This window comes from Megachile rotundata, chromosome 6 (assembly GCF_050947335.1).
Source record: "Megachile rotundata isolate GNS110a chromosome 6, iyMegRotu1, whole genome shotgun sequence".
Lineage (NCBI taxonomy): Eukaryota > Metazoa > Arthropoda > Insecta > Hymenoptera > Megachilidae > Megachile > Megachile rotundata.
Genome location: NC_134988.1, coordinates 18754549 through 18773682, shown reverse-complemented (window position 1 = coordinate 18773682; position 19134 = coordinate 18754549). Strand labels below are relative to the sequence as shown.

The following is a 19134-nucleotide window of genomic DNA, read 5'->3' as shown; positions in this document are numbered from 1 at the left end:
TTCAAACCATATTTTCCACGTGACGTGCGCAGACGTTTGTACGCACAAAAGCGAGTAGCAGCGGCACGCCTATCGGCTGGAGCCGCGTTCACGATGCTACGCGCAGGCTCGAGCCGAATCCGGCAACCTCGTGGGAGCCGCGCACCGAAGATCGACCATCGTTGCGTCGTGCATAACGTGTTCTCGACACACAGTGTAAGTGTAAGCGGTGACACCGGGCCGAGAACACGTTCGCGGAGAGAAGGCCGTTAATCGCTTGGACAAAATGCACAAATATACGGCCGCTCTTGACGCTACATCGAGAAACGTTTATCTCGTGCTCGAAGATGGCTCTGTCTTTCCGGGAAGGCATTTCGGCGCGGAAAAACCGGTCGATGGTGAAGTAGGTGAGTGTTCGCGGAACACGTGCTCCTCGTCCGTCGCAAAGTAGTTAGTTCAGCGCGCGTGTACGAATCCGTTCGCAGTTTCCTGCGAATGGTTTCTTTCGTTTGCAAACGAATTCGCTCGAGCATAAATCGTTGCGTCGTTTCTTGGACGTCGTCATTTTCCGAGATAACGTTTGATGCGTTCGGCGAGAATCGCGTGAACATTCGGTTAGTGAGCACGCGCGATCGGCCAACGAGCCACGTGGACTCGATGTTCTTTCGTAAAATTTTTCACCGCGCACCGTCGATCGCGGAACGTTACATGTACTCTCGAGTTCCGCGAAAAAAAAACCAACACTTTTTTCCGTCTGACTAAAATGAATTGACGTTATCGGTCGTCGATACCGTGTCGATTATCGTTCCACCGACAAACGGTCGTTCATGTTCGTTGAACCGATTTTGACGTTTACGATGGCGTCAAATCGAAACGAATCCATACCCAATGAAATCGTTGCGACGCGATGACGCGATAACTCAGTTTAAATCGCGAACGGGATCAAGTTGTTTCGCGTTCGATAATTAGGTAAATGTCGAAGGAGCGTCGCGCACGTTTCCGCAACGCGTGTACAAATTGTTCACGCTTATAAATTTTTTGCACAGTGTTCCAGACCGGTATGGTGGGTTATCCGGAATCGCTCACAGATCCTTCCTACCATGCTCAAATTCTAGTGCTCACGTATCCGTTAATCGGAAATTATGGCGTGTTTGGCAACGAACTGGACGAACATAAGATCCCACAGTAAGCTTTCGCATGAAAAGTAATGTTTAGAAATTACGAAGCCACGACGCGTTTCTTTGCAGTTGGTTCGAGTCGGATCGAATTTGGGCCGCCGGTTTGGTGGTCGGCGAAGTCTGCGAAACACCGAGTCATTGGCGGGGAACGAGAACGCTGTCCGAATGGATGAAACAACAGAATGTTCCTGGTATATACGAGATCGACACGAGAGCATTGACGAAAATTATTCGCGAAAAGGGTTCTATATTGGGTAGAATCGTTTTCGAGCAACCGATCGCGAATTCTATCCCTTTGGATCCACCGATAACAGATCCGAACAAGAGAAATCTCGTCGCGGAAGTTGTTCAGGTAGCTGATTATTGAATCTGTCTCGATTCGAGTCCGAGCGTAATATTCGTCTTGTCCGTTTGAAATTTAATCCGGTGAAATTTTCAGAGCGCGCAAAGGACGTACAATCCCACTGGTTATCCCCGCATATGCGTGATAGACTGCGGTCTAAAGTACAATCAATTGAGGTGCTTGATTAATCGTGGTGCTCGCGTGGACGTCGTGCCGTGGAATCGCGACGTAAAGGAACTCGAGTACGACGGTCTGTTTCTTAGCAACGGACCGGGCGATCCCAGCAAATGCGATGCGACGATCGCGAACGTTCGATCCGTTCTCGAGCAAGGATCGAGGAAGCCGATTTTCGGCATTTGTTTGGGTCATCAGTTGCTCTGCATAGCTGCTGGTTGCGTAACATATAAGATGAGGTAGGTATCGTCGGTTTAACGACGTTGCCGCAAAACTTTCTATTACTCGTATCCACAGTTACGGAAACCGTGGTCACAATCAACCGGTCACGCATCACGGAACTGGTCGTTGCTTCATGACGTCGCAAAATCACGGGTTCGCGGTCGACGCGGGTCAATTGCCAACCAATTGGGAGCCGCTGTTCACCAACACCAACGACGACAGTAACGAAGGCGTCGTGCACTCGAGTCTGCCTTATTTTTCCGTTCAATTTCATCCCGAGCACACTGCCGGTCCTCAGGATTTGGAATGCCTGTTTGACGTGTTCTTGGACGCTGTGAAAGACGAAACGAACGGAACGGCCGAGATTTCGATGAAGGAGAGATTGACGCGAAAATTGAGCTTCCACGCGAATCTGCCGAACGGCGTGGCCACCCGGCCGAAGAAGGTATTAATTTTGGGCTCGGGCGGTCTCAGCATCGGCCAAGCGGGCGAATTCGATTATTCTGGATCGCAAGCGATCAAGGCGTTGAGAGAAGAATGCGTGCAAACGCTTTTGATCAATCCGAACATCGCTACCGTGCAAACGTCCAAAGGCATGGCCGACAAAGTTTACTTTTTACCGATTATTCCAGAATACGTGGAAGAGGTAGGTTTTTTGCGCGATTCCTTACGATCTCGAGTCGAATATATAGAAAATTTTCGATTCAGGTAATACGCTCGGAGCGTCCTGACGGTGTGCTGTTAACGTTCGGCGGACAGACCGCTCTGAATTGCGGCGTTGAACTCGAGAAGAACGGCGTGTTCGAGAAGTACCGCGTTAGGATCCTAGGAACGCCTATACAATCGGTGATAGAAACCGAGGACAGAAAATTGTTTGCCGAACGTATCGCTCAGTTGAACGAAAAAGTAGCGCCGAGTGCAGCTGTGTATTCTATCCAAGAGGTATTTGTACCGAGTAAATCCTCGTTCCATGTATAATATTTTATAGCTTTCTTCTGGTCCGTAGGCATTAGACGCAGCCGAGAAGTTAGGCTATCCCGTAATGGCTAGAGCCGCATTTTCCCTCGGAGGTTTAGGATCCTTCTTCGCGAATACCAAGGACGAGTTACGTACTCTGGCGCAACAAGCGTTTGCTCACTCTAACCAATTGATCATTGATAAGTCGTTGAAGGGTTGGAAAGAAGTCGAGTACGAGGTGGTTCGAGACGCGTACGACAACTGCATTACGGTCTGTAACATGGAAAACGTCGATCCTCTCGGTATTCACACCGGCGAGTCGATCGTCGTTGCTCCGAGCCAGACGTTATCGAATAAGGAGTACAACATACTTCGAACGACCGCCATCAACGTCATCAGGCATTTCGGCATCATTGGCGAGTGCAACATTCAGTACGCGTTAAACCCAAACACCGAGGAGTATTACATCATCGAGGTGAACGCCAGATTATCTCGAAGCTCCGCACTAGCGAGCAAAGCTACCGGTTATCCGTTGGCTTACGTGGCCGCCAAGTTAGCGCTGGGTATTCGTCTGCCGGATATTCGCAACAGCGTTACCGGTAAAACTACGGCATGCTTCGAACCTAGCCTCGATTATTGCGTAGTCAAGATACCGAGATGGGATCTGGGGAAATTTCATCGGGTCAGTACGAAGGTACGTAAGATTCGCGATCGCTATCGATTCTCGATCGGGTACTCAATCGGTCATCGGTTTCAGATCGGTAGCTCCATGAAGAGCGTAGGAGAAGTGATGGCGATCGGGCGGAAATTCGAAGAAGCCTTTCAGAAAGCTCTGAGAATGGTGGACGAGAACATCAACGGATTCGACCCTTACGTGAAAGCACCGAACGACGAGGAACTGGAAAAACCGACCGACAAGAGAATGTTTGTTCTCGCTGCTTCGATCAAGGCCGGATACACGATCGATCGATTATACGAATTGACAAAGATAGATCGATGGTTCTTGCACAAGATGAAAAATATCATCGACTATTACGTGGTACTAGAGAATACCGATCACACGAAGCTGTCTCACGACGTTTTACTGCGCGCGAAACGGATCGGTTTTTCGGACAAGCAAATTGCAGCGGCGGTCAAAAGCTCGGAATTGGCAGTTAGGATACAGAGGCAAGAGAGCAATATACGACCAATGGTAAAACAAATAGATACGGTAGCAGCGGAGTGGCCAGCCACGACCAATTACCTTTACATCACGTACAACGGGGCTACGCACGACGTCGAGTTTCCTGGCGGTTACACGATGGTGATAGGTGAGTTACTTCTCTCTCGAAGCTTCGTTTACGAAAAGGAATCGCGATTTCCTTCCGTCTTTCCACAGGTTCCGGCGTGTATCGAATCGGCAGCTCTGTGGAATTCGATTGGTGCGCGGTCAGCTGTCTACGCGAGTTACGAAATTTAGGGAAAAAAACGATCATGGTGAATTACAACCCAGAAACGGTCAGTACCGATTACGACATGAGCGATCGATTGTACTTCGAAGAAATATCGTTCGAAATCGTGATGGACATTTACGATCACGAATGTCCGGAGGGAATAATTCTATCGATGGGTGGTCAATTACCGAACAACATCGCCATGGATCTTCACAGGCAGCAAGCTAGGATTCTTGGAACTTCGCCGGAGTCCGTGGACGGTGCCGAAAATCGATTCAAGTTTTCTCGCATGTTGGACGGTATCGGAATTTCCCAACCCAGGTAAGGCTCTCTCCTCTCGTATAACGTTTCTTTTTTCGTTCACTGCACGATTTGATCGCGTTACGATCAACACCCGCAGGTGGAAGGAATTGACGAATCTGAAGTCTGCTATCGAGTTTTGCGAAGAAGTTGGTTATCCTTGTTTGGTACGTCCATCTTACGTGTTGAGCGGTGCCGCGATGAACGTGGCTCACTCGAATCACGATCTCGAGTCGTATTTGAAGAGCGCCAGCGAGGTGAACAAAGAGCATCCAGTGGTCATTTCCAAGTTCATCCTCGAAGCGAAGGAAATAGACGTGGACGCGGTAGCCTACGATGGCGTTATCCTCTGCATGGCGGTGTCGGAGCATGTTGAAAACGCTGGTGTACATTCGGGTGACGCTACCCTGGTTACTCCACCGCAGGACATCAATGCCGAAACTTTGGCGAAAATAAAGATGATGTCGAAAGCGATCGCGGCTTCCCTCGGCGTAACTGGTCCCTTCAACATGCAACTGATAGCGAAGGTAATTGAACGTCGCGTAATCTAAAACGATCTTCCATCTTCTCGAGCGATCCGTTTCTTTCTCGATAGGATAACGAACTGAAAGTCATCGAGTGTAACGTGAGGGTGTCCAGATCGTTTCCTTTCGTCTCGAAGACGTTGGATTACGATTTCGTAGCTATGGCCACGCGGCTAATCGTCGGAGAGTCCGTCGAGCCCGTGGACGTTCTCACCGGCTGCGGCAAAGTCGGCGTGAAAGTGCCACAATTTTCCTTCTCGCGCCTTGCCGGTAAAAGAAGCCTGTTCGAAAACGTACACGATCGCTAGACGACCGTTCGTCGAGAATCTTAATCTATAATTTGCTGTCGAACGCGTAGGTGCCGACGTGATGCTAGGAGTAGAAATGGTGTCCACCGGGGAAGTTGCCTGTTTCGGAGACAATCGATACGAGGCTTATTTGAAAGGAATGATGAGCACCGGATTTCACATACCGCAGAAGGGAATTTTACTCTCGATCGGAAGTTTCAAGGTAATATCGTTAATTCGTGATCGAAAGATTTCGTTGTAACGTTTCGCGTTTTTCGCTTTTCAGCATAAAATGGAATTGTTACCGTCGATTCGAAGCCTCCATAAAATGGGATACAAATTATACGCCAGCATGGGAACAGCGGATTTCTATACGGAACACGGAGTGGAGGTAAGTAGAATTTTACAAATCCTGTATAATCTTTTATAAACGTAAAATATATTTAAATAATTACATAGAAATTGCAACAGGTTTAAAAGCAATTAACGCTAAAGTAAAACAATAAATTACAAATGATTTGTTCAGGTATGAGCAATTTATTTACGAATGATCGAACGAAAGAAAGTATAGAACAACGGATTGAAATGGTCGAAATGTTTCGGTGGGTTCGACGAGTTTACTAAACTCTATGCGTCTTTTCCGATAAATGTTCAAATGTACGTTGATTCGTCTCTCGGTGATTCGGACAATTTGATGCGCGGCAGAATCGATTGAGGAGATTCGCTTTCGCCGCTCGAACTCGAACGCGTCGTCGCTGAATTCGAGGTTATCGTTTCGGTTATTGGGGTTAATATTCGTTCTTTCGAATGTCGATTACGCGTCTCGTGAACTACTGCTGTGGTAACGTTTCGATCGTGATCGATCTCTCCGTCCGATCGTGGTTCCACGTCGCTGGTCCGTGGCGAAGAGTAAATTTGCTCCGACGATTCGGATACGAAGCGATTCTTCAGCGACGCAACGTATACGGCAGTTTCCGCGTTTCTCTTCGGCGTTACCGGAACGTCGTCCCGAGGTTCCGATTTACCCATCTTTTTCCTAAGGACTTTGATCTTGTCGCGGTAAGCTCGCGCATCCTCCTTGAATCTTTGCTGCTCGAACAGCAGGATGGAGAGTCGATCGGCGTGATCGAGGTAAACGGTTTTTTGTCGATAGGCACGGTATTGATTACAACGTTCGGCGATTTTGATGAAGTGCCGCACAAAGAAGTCTAGGAGAACGCATAGCCTCGGCCCTTCCAATTCCTCGCATCGTGTCTGAAAAATAACGGGCGAATGAAACGCGTTTCGTACCCATCGTTATTGGAGATAATATACAGATCGTGTATCATAGATCCATAATTAACAAATCGTGGATCATAGAATATAGATAACACGTATCGTAGATAAGATTAGAGAACGTTCGAGCAGAGATACGAATCGATCAATTTCTATCAACCTGTATCTCGCGTGAAAACTGATAAAATTGTTTCGTTCGGTTTTTCGACAAACAGAAGAGAAAAACATAGAGATACTTACCGTGATTTCGATGATGCAGTCGGTAGCTTTGCGCGGATTAATTAGCATTTTATGGTTGACCGATTGAACGGAATGTTTTTTCGGTTGGTTCTTGACGGTATCCCAAAATCCCATTTTTGCGTATTTGTCGTCGTGCGCGGCTTGTTCGTTCCTGGGTCGCGGCATTGGCCGCGAAACACGTTGAGTTAATGCCGGATTGACCAACGTCAGCGTATCCGCCGTCAATATTTTTAACAACATCTCGTAATCTAATCGGGGGAAAAAGTTGTCGCTATGACGAATGTTTTCCATCGCGTGGAAAACGTACATCACCGGATTCTCGATGATACGTTTCAATTGCTTTTGCGTGTGCAGCAAATGTTCGCAGGGTACGCGTTGAAAAAGGTTCCTGTCCGAGATAAAGTAATCCTTGAGCGTAGGTTCGTTTTGGCTGATGTTATGATACAAGGAGTTCAAGAGGAACAGCAAACACTCGCCCATTCTGGTATCGGGCCATTTCGACGGTCTGTCGTTCTCCTCGATCATCCAGAACAGTTTGTGTCGAATGTGAGCAGCCGTCATACCGAACATGGTGTCGAAAACGGGTCTGATAAAAGTCTTGTGAAGCATCAGCGCGATGAAATACACTTGTACCTGAGACTGAGTCATGCAGGTTTCGAGATATCGTTCGGCCGTTGGAAACGTTAGCTGCCATTCGAGATCCGCCATGATATTACTGTTCCCTTTCTTCGGTACGAAGCCCTCCGGCACCACGTAGCATCCAAAGTCTTTGATTTTTTCGACGTCGGCGTAGTCGGGCCAAGTACTTCGAGGTCTGTCCAGCCATTCCTGAGCGCAGTTGGGCCATTGCAGCCAAATCGAAGGCATGATCTCGTATTGCTCTATTCGCCCGTACTTGAACTCGTTCGAAATCATAATTTGGTCGCAATAGAGAACGCAACCCTCGCGTCTCGTGTCCTCCAGGGACTCCTTGTCGAAGCCAAAAGATTCGCCCAAACGATTCACGAACACGTTGATAAAGTGTTTCATGAATTCGGTGCTGCTCGCGTAAAACAAATCGTAATTGTGACGTCTGAGAGCCAACTTGATCCTTCGTTGTTTACTGTTCACCAGCTGTTTCTTTTCTTCCCTAGGATCGTAAAGCTTCCCATCGGCCGAGTACGTGACCTTTTTGAAGCAATGATCCGGTAATTTGGCGCTCGTGATCAATTCCTCCAGCTCCTCGTCGTTCAAAGTTTGAGACAATCGGAAGTTTCGGTTCAGATTGAAACTGCTGTCGCTGTCTAAATTGTCGGATCGATAACCGGAACTGTTGCTACTGGTCGTTGGTTCTTGGACCGAGGATTCTTTCGTTCCGATTTGCGACGATTGTTTGTTCGATCGTCGATTCGCCCGTTTGCTAGATTCTCCCTTCGACCATGCTCTCTTGTTTCTCGAGGTTCGTTCGTCGTTCGAGGAATCGTTCTCGTAATCGGTCTCGGCTTTCACGCTGCGATTGTCGGACGGGACTTGTTCCTCGTGCAAATTAGGCAACGATTTCGCGTGTCCGTAGTTGGAACCTTTGTGGAATTCCTGCTGGGATTTTCCGGAGGACATCGAATAGTTGGACGCTTTCGGTCGTAATCTCAAACCGTAAATGCTCTCGCCGTCGCTGTAAAATTCGTCGTCGTTTTCCGCTATCGAGGATAAATCCATCTCGTCCTCGTTTATCGTCTTTCTCTTCGACATTCCGAAATCGTCGAGAAGCTGCAGCTGCACGTACCCTAACAGCGTAAGCGTGTTTCGTTAAATCGCGCGATTAAAGGAAACTTTTGTCGCGAACGTTAACTTACCTTGATGATCAGTCGGTTTCAACAGTATATTGTACATGGTCGAATCGTTCACGTTGCTATAGTGCGACGAATAATTCTGCTCCGTGATATCGATGTTGTCGTGAACCGTGTAAATTCGAACAGGATGAAGCGGTTCGATGATCGGTCGAAAAGTCTGTCTACTCGAGGTAAAGCCGACGTTTCGCGAGATGTGTTCTTGAAGAACGTCCGGCAGTAGAACGTGTTTTTGCGGTGGCAGACGTTCGTTCAGTTTTGCCTCCTGGGACGAGACCATCGTCTCCTTCACGTGCTCGATTTCTCTAACAAGTCCTTGTCTCGTTAATCGCGATAAAAACTCTTAGATCGTGATACTAAGACGGGGATGGGTGACAAATTATGACGTAAACGATGCGAACGATTCGAAAGTAAAGAAAAGAAGGAAAAAAAAAATGATATCTTACTCTTCGTAATTGCCGAAAAACTGAACACACATCATTAGATTGTTGAGCACGAAACTTTCCGGATCTCTGTCGATCGCTCTTCTCAACAACAGTAGTTCCGTGTCTTCGTATTCCTCGCCTTGATTCCTTTGATGTTCATCCGCGAATCGACCATTGTGTCCCGTCTTTCCGCGAATTTTCCCCCGCGAACCAACCTTGATCTTCGACTTTGAATTTCCCATGTCGATTAAGTTTTCCGTCGAATCGGCTTTCTAAAAACTATTCACAACGTTCGAGTATCACCTGTCGAGTAACATTTCCTTGCGCGAAAAATTGATTCACCGACGAACGTAAGGGGCGATCAAAGTACGCGAACATGACACGTAGAAGCGCGAAGCTACGCGTGTAGCTCGATCAGTCGGACAGTATCTACCTATGGTCTATTACAGTCCGATAAATACCTACCTATCGTTATCGTGCCACAAGGCAGAATGTTTTAATCGGTACTCCGCTATCGATTATCGACGAATAAGTTGGCCATGAAGAGTTTTCGTGTTGGAATACCAGCACCTCTACGATCGAACTACGATAACGTTCTTTGTCATTTTCGCTAACTGAACTCTCTCTTTCCGATCAATTAAATATCATGTATGACGAATTTTAGACCACTTCGAATCGACGAAAGTGTTTTTGATAATTTGCGACGGGTCATAACGCGACCGCGAAATAAGTAAATCCGTTTCATAAACTTTCATTTCTATTGCACTTATATTATCTCGTGTATAGTCGATTCACAGGTTTGACGTCGATGTCAGAGATAATATCGTGTTGAAGAAACTTCATCTGTATCTAATCTGAACGATGAACAATGTCGACGTAATCGCGAATCGATTCTTCCCTCGTAATAACATAATGGACAATATAAAATTTGGATCGAAAAGACTTTGTACATTTAGAACCGGTAGGCGCACGTTTCTAAATATGTATTAGCTCATGAATTATATCTTCTTTATCTCCTTCGATATAACCTTACGGAATTACTAATACTCGTTCGAAGATATCATCGGATAGAGATACGAGAAATTCCACGCTCCGAGGGAACGTAACGTCCGGAACGATAAGTGAATTGGGGAACGATAGCGACCTAATTTTTCGGATCTAGATAACTGGTCGAAACGACAGATCTTAAAAAAAATAATATTCGATCAATAAACTTTTTCGATGTACAGGTAGAACCGGTGCAATGGACCTTCGAGAACATCAGCATGAACGAAGATTCTAGTCCGAGCGAGCTTAGACATTTGGCCGATTTTCTCTCGAAGAAGCAATTTGATCTCGTGATTAATTTGCCAATGAGAAACGGCGGTGCACGACGAGTCTCGAATTTTATGACTCACGGATATCGCACCAGAAGACTCGCGGTCGATTATTCCGTTCCTCTGATCACGGATGTGAAATGTGCTAAATTGCTCGTCGAAGTGAGTATCGCGCATAATTGTTCTTTCAAAAACTTTTTATAAATTCTGCTCCCTTCGTAACGTCGTTAATCATTCTACCGATTATTAATCATCGAACATTGTTTTCTTATCGTGAAACGTGTTTAGTCACGTTATCCGCAGAAATAGTCGCAGACTGAAATGACGAAGTTGATGATGTGTCTCTGAAATGCATCTTCGGAACAGGGGTAGATACGTAGTATTTTTATTTCGACGATTGTTCTCGGTCGAACAAATATTCTAACGCATCGTCGAACCGACGTGTACTCTTAACGATCTAAATGTGATCGTAAACTGACAACGATTTATCGCGCAGGCTATGAGGATGCTCGGTGGACGAGCACCTCGCATGAAAACTCACACGGATTGCGTATCCTCGCGAACGATGATCAAGCTTCCTGGCTTGATCGATGTTCACGTACACACGCGCGATCCTGGAGCAGTTTACAAAGAGGATTTTGCTTCTTGTACCGCGGCCGCGCTCGCCGGGGGTATCACGATGATTTTCGCGATGCCCAACACTTATCCTGCCGTCGTCGATCACCAATCTTTCACTCTGGCCAAGGAGGTAAGAAAGTAGCTTTTCTTTTTCAACGATATTTCCGCCTGTCTTTATTTTTTTCTGAAATTCGCTGTCGCTACAGCGTGCTGTTTCCAGCGCGAGATGCGATTACGCAATTTTTGTCGGTGCTTCGTCGGATAATTACAACATAACAGCCGAATTGGCTCCGTTGGCAGCGGGGCTTAAAATGTATCTCAACGAAACCTTCACTACCCTTCGATTGACCGATTTAACCATATGGATCAAGGTATATCGCAAAAGACCGAATTGAACGTATAGAAACAACCGTACACCACGATAATATTTTTGATATTCGACTATTTGAACAACGTTACGTTTTACGAATACGATTTACGAAATGCACGTTCGTTTCAGCATTTTCAAAGTTGGCCAAAACGTTATCCTCTTTGCGTGCACGCCGAGGGACAAACCACGGCCGCTATACTTTTGCTTGCCGGTTTGCACAACAGACCGATTCACGTGTGTCACGTAGCCCGAAAAGAAGAAATTCAAATTATACGCGCTGCCAAGGAAAAGGTACCTAACCGCTGTCGGTTGCAAATTTTCTTATCGTTAGAACTCGACCGATCTTTTCCCGATCTTTTCAGGGAATGGCCGTTACCTGCGAAGTATGTCCTCATCATTTGTTCTTGTGCGAGGAAGATCTCGAACGAATAGGCCACGGACGAGGCCAAGTAAGACCGATATTGGGAAGCAGAGAGGATCAGCAAGCACTCTGGGATAATCTCGACGTGATCGATTGCTTTGCCACCGATCACGGTAAGATGCGCTTTCGACTTGCGTGCTCCACGATCAAAATCTTTCTGATGCGTTATGATAGATTCGTCATCGACGTTGTCTGCGTTTTTAATGTTCCAGCACCGCACACGATACAAGAAAAGTCCAGCGAAAAACCACCGCCTGGATTTCCTGGACTCGAGACCATGCTTCCGCTTTTATTGACAGCGGTTCACGAAGGAAAATTAACGATAGAGGTATAGTTCGCGTCTAGATTCTCTAGTTTTCGCGAGAATCGGAGTGTGCCCCTATCACTCTGATTCCTTCCGAGATACTTTTTGCTGAGTAGTCGCGGCAGTTTGACCGATACAAATCTAAATAATGCCTACTTGTATATCGAACGAGTCGTATATCAAATGTATCGATAATTTATGATTTTCACTTAAATGAGGTAGCGACGTTTCCTTATCTGTTCGTCGTATTTACGATAAGCGTCGACACGATTACGAAATAATGATTTACATTAGTTTTACGAAATACGTGTGCGTTTTCAGAACGTGGTCGACAAGCTGTATAGAAATCCGAAAAAGATTTTCAATGTGCCTGATCAGGCAAATACCTACATCGAGGTAGATCTCGATGACGAGTGGGTGATTCCGGAAGCGATGCCTTTCAGCAAATCGAAATGGACTCCGTTCGCTGGAATGAAAGTTCGAGGGTCGGTTCACAGGGTAGTTTTACGAGGAGAAGTCGCTTACGTCGAGGGGCAAGTTTTGGTGAATCCTGGCTTTGGACAGGATATCAGAGAGATTCAAGCGAAAACGAAGCATCAGGTCGCGACAACTGCACCGGCCGCGATCGTCGACGTCGTCGTTAGTCGACCAAACTCTGCTTTGGACGGTTTGTTGTCACCGAATTACGACATGTCCGAAGAAGAGCAGAACGGTAGGCAAACACTTGTTCGATTTACGATAGAACTTTCTTATACCGAATTCGAAAGATGGAACAAGTTCGGCGTTATTTTCAGAACCGTACGCGCAGTTGCTACAGTCGACGACGCAAAAGTCGAACGTTCACTTTGCCGTCGACGTGGAATCTCGGGACCACCCGAAATTTCCAACGATTCAACGAAACGTTTCGCCGCTTCCCATCAGCAACGCGACCAGGTATAAAAGCGACAGCAACCCTAATCTTCTCGTGACAACCGTGGCACCGGTTCCTTCGGTTCACACTAGCCAAAATTTAGTCGGCCACAACGTTTTGTCCGTAGACATTTTTACGAAAGAATCGTTGAAGGACGTATTTAATCTTGCCGAAGTCCTGCGCGGTGCGGTTAGAAAGGAACGATCACTGGACCATATTTTACGGGTAAGAATATTTGCTTCCGATCGCGACGGGCTTAAATCGTAGAAACGAAAACGTACGAAACGTAAGTAATCAATCTCGTTCTCGAATAGGGAAAAGTGATGGCGTCGATCTTTTACGAAGTCAGCACGAGGACTTCTTGTAGCTTTGCGGCGGCGATGGAACGACTTGGCGGTCGAGTGATATACATGGATGGCTCGACATCGTCCGTAAAAAAAGGAGAGACCCTGGAAGGTTCATAATCTCGAGCATTAAACATTCGTTCGCGGTTAAAAGCGATTGAAATTAAAACGATCGAAACGTTTCCGTGCATTGCAGATTCCGTGGCGGTGATGGCTGGCTACGCGGACGTCGTGGTACTTCGTCATCCAGAACCAGGAGCGGTATCGGTGAGTGTTTCGCGAATATCTTATAAATTATGGGAAGTATGTGAAATAAACCTGCTTATCGCTATCGCGGTCCATTCGTTCAGAAAGCCGCGCAACACTGTAGGAAGCCGTTACTCAACGCTGGCGATGGTGTCGGTGAACATCCGACTCAAGCGTTGCTCGATATTTTCACGATCAGAGATGAAATTGGTACGGTGAACGGCCTTACCATCACCATGGTTGGAGACCTGAAGCACGGTAGAACGGTTCATTCTTTAGCAAGGTAAGTACCCTTCGTACGCTGTACTTTTTATTTGCTCCGAATCGATGTAATCGAATATACGCCGTCTTACAGATTATTGACATTATACAACGTGGAACTTCGGTACGTATGTCCTCCTAGCCTTGGCATGCCCGACCATGTGGTAAAATACGTGTCCGAACGTGGAATCCCGCAGGAAAAGTTTAGCACGCTCGAAGATGCTCTTCCAGACACGGACGTCCTTTACATGACACGCATTCAGAGAGAACGTTTCGCAACACAGGCAGAATATCGACAGGTAACTTGTTTCGACGAATCAAATTCCATTCGGTTCGACCGATTTGGAACGCGAAACTTGATCGCGTCAAGCATGTTCTCGTGACCGAAAGAATAGCGTCCCTGGACGTGTAACAAATACGTAATTTTGAATCATTTCTACGCGTTGCAGGTTTGCGGTCACTTCGTAATTACCCCGCAACTGATGTCTCGAGCGAAAAGGAAGATGGTGGTGATGCACCCGTTGCCCCGCGTTTTCGAGATCAGTCCGGAATTCGACACGGATCCTCGTGCCGCATACTTCCGACAGGCCGAAAACGGTGTCTACGTTCGAATGGCTCTGTTGGCAATGGTCCTTGGACGCGTGTGATTCCTAGAGAATCCGCAAACTATACGTATATGCACACGGCACATGTGGATCGACATCATTTCGAATTTGAAAAGAAATAGAACGATGCAGGAAATACGGCTCGATCCGAACCTATTTCCAGTCAGACTGTGATTCAAGTACGTTGTTTTATCTTGGATGAAAGGAGCAAAGAGTCGAAACGTATCTCACGGATGACGATAAAGCAGCTGTGGTAATAATATGGTTACACGAAATATTATCCGTCAGTTTACGAAGCAAAATTTTTTCATTCCTTTATAAGATAAAAGAACGATTTTTACGAAACATTTGACGCGCACCTAATTTCATACGAATACTTTTTGATCAAATTTTATCGCTATGTAGCATAATGATCGTAATGATTAAATATACGTCACGCGACGCGATTACCTGTTTGTTCCTTTACGGGAGAACGACGTATGAAGTCGCTCGTGTGCAAGAAAATAAAACTTGTTATTTTTCGATAAGTCCAACTGTATATACTGTTCTCTGTACCTATGCGTATGATACACGCTTACACACGAATACTGGTGTAAAGTTGATACGAAATTTTTAACGAAAAATCTTTAGGATTATAAAGCGTTCGCGTTTAACATCCAGAACTTCCTTTATTCGAAGTTTGTAATCGTGTCACGAATATCCTTAGCATCGAACAAATTTCGACAAAGGATTCACGATACAATTACTTTTCTGTTAACACGGTGTTCCAACGTTCGCTGATCGTTACAAGGACGATGTACGATGACTAGACGTTGAAATTGTCGTCGTGGTCGCGAATTTGGCGAAACATGTACGTACACAGCCGTTTTCGCAGACTCGTAAACGCGCGTAATTATATGCGCGTACGTTCGTAATTATTGTTCGAACAAAGATTCAAGCTTAGGTTCGTGATCGTGTTACTGTACGTTTCCATTGCCTGAGAAATAAGAAATATTCTGATTAACGATATATACGATATCCGATCGATACAATCGGGAAATTCGAACGATTCGTAGAATGAATAGGAATAGGTGAATCGAGGTCGCGCGAACAGCGCTAATCTCTGGTAAAGGAGAAAAGAAAAGGGAACAAATTGTTCGCGATGACGTTCGTGATGTACCGGTTTATACATATAGTTTCGTCGTGTAATCATCGATGTCGCGATCGTGTTCGCTATTGGGTCGAGGCCATTAACGCGAACTACCGTACCGCTTCTTTTCGCGTTATCGTTACAAAAACCATGTTCGAACACTTTGTTTGCCCAGTTTCTTGAACGTTATCTAGAAACCACTTCCTTTCAACTTGACGAAGAAGTTCGATAAAATTCACCGATGTTCCCAGACTCGTTTGCCCGAAGAATGCACGGTATCGTGGACGATGTCAAACTATGGCATCCCTTGCGCGGAAACCAACGTCGCTGGAACCATTTGGACACATGTCCGATGCTAACGATTTCGCATCCTCCTTTTGAACTTTCCTCGCGCGAGACAACGGAGGCATCTTCAGTTTCAACTTCTTTTTCTTCAAAACGTTCTTCCTTCTGTAACGAAATAAAAGATCAGCTATCGTTTCAACTTTTAAGAGAGGTCTTTCACGTCTTTACGCGTACTGAAGCTTGCAGTCGATGAAGATTCCCATGGAGAACAGTATTACTATAGCGGCGATTACACCGATCACGACTACTACCAGCGTCACTATCGCATCCTCTTCTTCCGGAGTAAAGGGTTCCTCTGTCGTTGACCACGACGCTTCTCCTGCGACACGAATCAGAAAGTTCTCAGATATCGATAAAAACTCGCGATGAGATTAATTTTCGTGGTAACGAAATAGTTTTGTTATGACGAATAGTTTCGTAATGGTAAAATATTCCGCGCGATTTTAGGTTCGCTTTGCAACAGAGTTCGACTTACATAAATTTGTGGTCAACGACCCAATGGTGGTATCGCAACCTCGTACCGTGTACGTTCGCAAAAACAATGTCGTCAACGTATTCGAATTCTACCCGACGGATATCATTTTGGACAGAGAAAATGAATATGAAAAAATGAATCGATCGTTTTGTCGATTGACGTCATTGCACGTTACGCGTTCTTCCTGAGAAACCATGGGTGACGTTCTTCGCGGCACGTACGGACACCCCGTTGAACGTTCCGTGACAGCGCCAAACAGGAAATGGGAAGGGTTTCAAGTATTCACGAAGCCAGCCCTACGAGCGTCGATCTTTAAACGAAAATACTTACGCTGCATAAAAAACGATTCGTGAAAGTTATTTGCAACGACAAAGATCGATCCACATTTTTCCAATAACGCGTTCGCAGTACAAATCGAAGCGCGAATGAAAGAAAAAAAATTTGTTGCGGAAAAGTTTGTTATACCCGTTGAACGGTTCGCCCTAATCGGTGATCAACGATTTAATGCGAGAGGCGTTGACGATGCGCGTCATTGATATCGCGTAAAGAAGATAATAAACAGCAACAATTACAGTAACGATAGAAAACGTTATGTAATTAATTTTATACGTATAAATATTTGGCGCGGTGATTTTATTTGCCCGTTCGCGAATAAACGGGACACTGTTTGTCGTCGTGACGATCGACGCATTTTATCACAATCGCACATGCCTTTAATTCGTACGAAATTACCTGTATATTCGATTCAGTTAGGACGATAATTCCCGTTTGATCGCGTCGCTTGCCAATTTCATCTTAACAGGTTCATAAACTTGAAGATTTTATCGACACCTGTTACATACCAGACCTCCCTCGTCCTTTCATCGAAGCAGGAGTTAGTACTGTATAGTAAACGGTGTACGGCATACGGTGTTCGCGTTACATCCTTTCTCGTCTGTCGCAAAATCAATATTGGCTCTCGAATTATCACCAACTAATCTGTCGTACCGCCTCGTTCTACCGTCGAATTAAATCTAATCAATTTCGTTCTCAAAAATGATTTAATTATCGTAATTACAAATGCTAATCGGCATAGAAACTATCGCGATAAAGGCGATTAAATGGATTTATATTAAGAGTGAAATCGGTCAGTTGCATTCGCGTTGTAACTCGGAGAAAGTATCGCGCGAATTCGGTGTACCGGTATAGATTGCTTTTTCTTTCGCAGTTACATTGCAACGAATTACCACGTAATACCTAGTCTGTACTATCGCGTTGCGCAAAATCCAGAATAAAACACGGTGCAACGGCGCGACGGTGTACGAGGAACGAGAGAAGAGGGACATTCGTGACTGGCACCTGTTGAATTTCACGCGAGACATCGGAGAATACGCTATAGAAACGCGTTTAGAAGACACGCTAAACAAAACCGTACGTTTAACCAATTCGAGGGTGAAATTTGTCGCTTCGCGTCCTTCCCGCCGGAAACAGCTAATGAATAGAAGCGTTGTTTAACCCTTTGAAAGTTCTACGATTTTTGCAAAGATCCAATGTTACGGAATTCGCTGTTCGTCGCTTGGTTGCCAGAACAGACGAAAGAGATATCGTGCAAAAGCTTTGTTTGGACACCTTTCGCTTCTCAAGTAATACTTTGAAACAACGATTCGTTTTATCGCGTTTACGCCGTTATTTTTAACACGAGCAACGCGAGGCAAACGGTTAAAGCCGCGTATATAAGGTAAAGAAAGAAGAGAAATAAAATTACCTTTTATCGACGACGCTATTCTCGAGGTATCGTTGATGCTTCTGTCGTGCAACCCCATATTATAGCAATAAGGATTTTTCTTGCGCTTTAATTACGCTTGATCGCGAGCAGTGTTCGAAATTGTCCGCGAATCGACCGGTTCGAGATCCCGAAGTAAACTGTCGTCCACATGCCTCTCGGTCATGTGATATGCTCGGTGAGGCTTCTACGAGAGTAACAGAAACCGCACGCGTGAAACAAAGACAGAGATTAAAGGCCAAAAGAAGAAGAGAGGAAGAGAGACCTGGCTACGCTTCAGGGATCACGGGAAGGGGAAGGTGGGGCAAAGAGGAAAGAGAAACCTCACGGTCTCCGTCGAAGAGTCCGTGAGGACCGACGCGTATAACTTCCATTCACTATTCACTGTCCGGGATCCACGTATACCCTGGTACGTATTGAAACGACTTGCACAGTTTTTGTACAGTCCTCTTCAAAATTGTACGTCATTTACGTTCCAATATCGCTCGTCTATAAGGATCGTGAATATCGCGTCGAAATCGAGAAGCAACTTTCGCCAACCTTTCTTAATATCGTTACATCTACGTATTCGTTTTGTTAGAGTTTTCTTTTTGCGCCTTCCACACAGAAAATTCCTTTTCGTCTAACTTTACCTGTACCGAACTGAACGCGTAGTCGAGCGCCTTTACCTACCCTACAGTCGGGTCAAAATACAGTCGTTTCAATTTTTGTTTACAGTATCGTACCAGTGTGGAGCGTCTAACTATTTCGAAAACTGCACGAGACACGGGTAAAATTGTTTATACGAATCGTAAAAGTAAAAGTACACGAAACAGCGGGACACTCTTTTTCCGCGACGCGTGCAAAGGACCTTAAAATAAATTTG

The 19134-nt window shown here is 45.7% G+C and overlaps 3 protein-coding genes across 5 annotated transcripts; 1 reads left to right on the top strand and 2 right to left on the bottom strand.

Annotated features, from left to right (window-relative positions):
- The first annotated feature begins 106 nt into the window (after positions 1–106).
- On the top strand, positions 107–15085 carry rudimentary (carbamoyl-phosphate synthetase 2, aspartate transcarbamylase, and dihydroorotase rudimentary). The gene is made up of 26 exons (XM_003704260.3): positions 107–386; positions 1026–1164; positions 1227–1509; positions 1597–1913; positions 1972–2542; positions 2605–2838; positions 2903–3547; positions 3611–4163; positions 4232–4607; positions 4687–5113; positions 5182–5380; positions 5469–5620; positions 5684–5788; positions 10393–10641; positions 10976–11227; positions 11304–11468; positions 11597–11758; positions 11830–12001; positions 12101–12216; positions 12514–12904; positions 12987–13327; positions 13417–13558; positions 13643–13713; positions 13797–13975; positions 14048–14252; positions 14403–15085. Exons 1-26 carry the CDS (start codon positions 266–268, stop codon positions 14598–14600), a joined length of 6765 nt encoding a protein of 2254 aa, XP_003704308.2. The 5' UTR covers positions 107–265; the 3' UTR covers positions 14601–15085.
- LOC105662709 (uncharacterized) lies at positions 5815–9438 on the bottom strand. Of its 3 annotated transcripts, none has more exons than XM_012287295.2 (4): positions 9185–9438; positions 8745–9043; positions 6913–8675; positions 5815–6651 (listed from the first exon to the last, which is right to left on the bottom strand). In XM_012287295.2, exons 1-4 carry the CDS (start codon positions 9403–9405, stop codon positions 6049–6051), a joined length of 2886 nt encoding a protein of 961 aa, XP_012142685.1. In that variant the 5' UTR covers positions 9406–9438; the 3' UTR covers positions 5815–6048. The 3 variants fall into 3 exon arrangements, with proteins under 3 accessions (XP_012142685.1, XP_012142687.1, XP_012142688.1); XM_012287297.2 differs by having other exon boundaries at positions 8745–9094; positions 9185–9322; XM_012287298.2 differs by having other exon boundaries at positions 8745–9053; positions 9185–9306.
- Positions 15086–15206: 121 nt separating the features above from the next.
- LOC100880009 (uncharacterized) lies at positions 15207–18957 on the bottom strand. Its single transcript, XM_003704227.3, has 3 exons — positions 18252–18957; positions 16207–16351; positions 15207–16137 (listed from the first exon to the last, which is right to left on the bottom strand). Exons 1-3 carry the CDS (start codon positions 18307–18309, stop codon positions 15978–15980), a joined length of 363 nt encoding a protein of 120 aa, XP_003704275.1. The 5' UTR covers positions 18310–18957; the 3' UTR covers positions 15207–15977.
- Between the last annotated feature and the right edge of the window lie 177 nt (positions 18958–19134).

Excerpts from the sequence above, each read along its gene's own strand:
- rudimentary (XM_003704260.3), top strand. The coding sequence starts at position 266 with ATGCACAAATATACGGCCGCTCTTGACGCTACATCGAGAAACGTTTAT. Across the intron at positions 11,469-11,596 it reads ATTTAACCATATGGATCAAG|CATTTTCAAAGTTGGCCAAA; the intron begins GTATATCGCAAA and ends CGTTCGTTTCAG. Across the intron at positions 13,976-14,047 it reads ACGGTTCATTCTTTAGCAAG|ATTATTGACATTATACAACG; the intron begins GTAAGTACCCTT and ends GCCGTCTTACAG.
- LOC105662709 (XM_012287295.2), bottom strand. The coding sequence starts at position 9,405 with ATGGGAAATTCAAAGTCGAAGATCAAGGTTGGTTCGCGGGGGAAAATT. Across the intron at positions 9,044-9,184 it reads TTTTTCGGCAATTACGAAGA|AGAAATCGAGCACGTGAAGG; the intron begins GTAAGATATCAT and ends AGGACTTGTTAG. Across the intron at positions 8,676-8,744 it reads GAAACCGACTGATCATCAAG|GGTACGTGCAGCTGCAGCTT; the intron begins GTAAGTTAACGT and ends TTACGCTGTTAG.
- LOC100880009 (XM_003704227.3), bottom strand. The coding sequence starts at position 18,309 with ATGGGGTTGCACGACAGAAGCATCAACGATACCTCGAGAATAGCGTCG. Across the intron at positions 16,352-18,251 it reads AATAGCGTCGTCGATAAAAG|GAGAAGCGTCGTGGTCAACG; the intron begins GTAATTTTATTT and ends TTCGTGTCGCAG. Across the intron at positions 16,138-16,206 it reads TTCATCGACTGCAAGCTTCA|AAGGAAGAACGTTTTGAAGA; the intron begins GTACGCGTAAAG and ends ATTTCGTTACAG.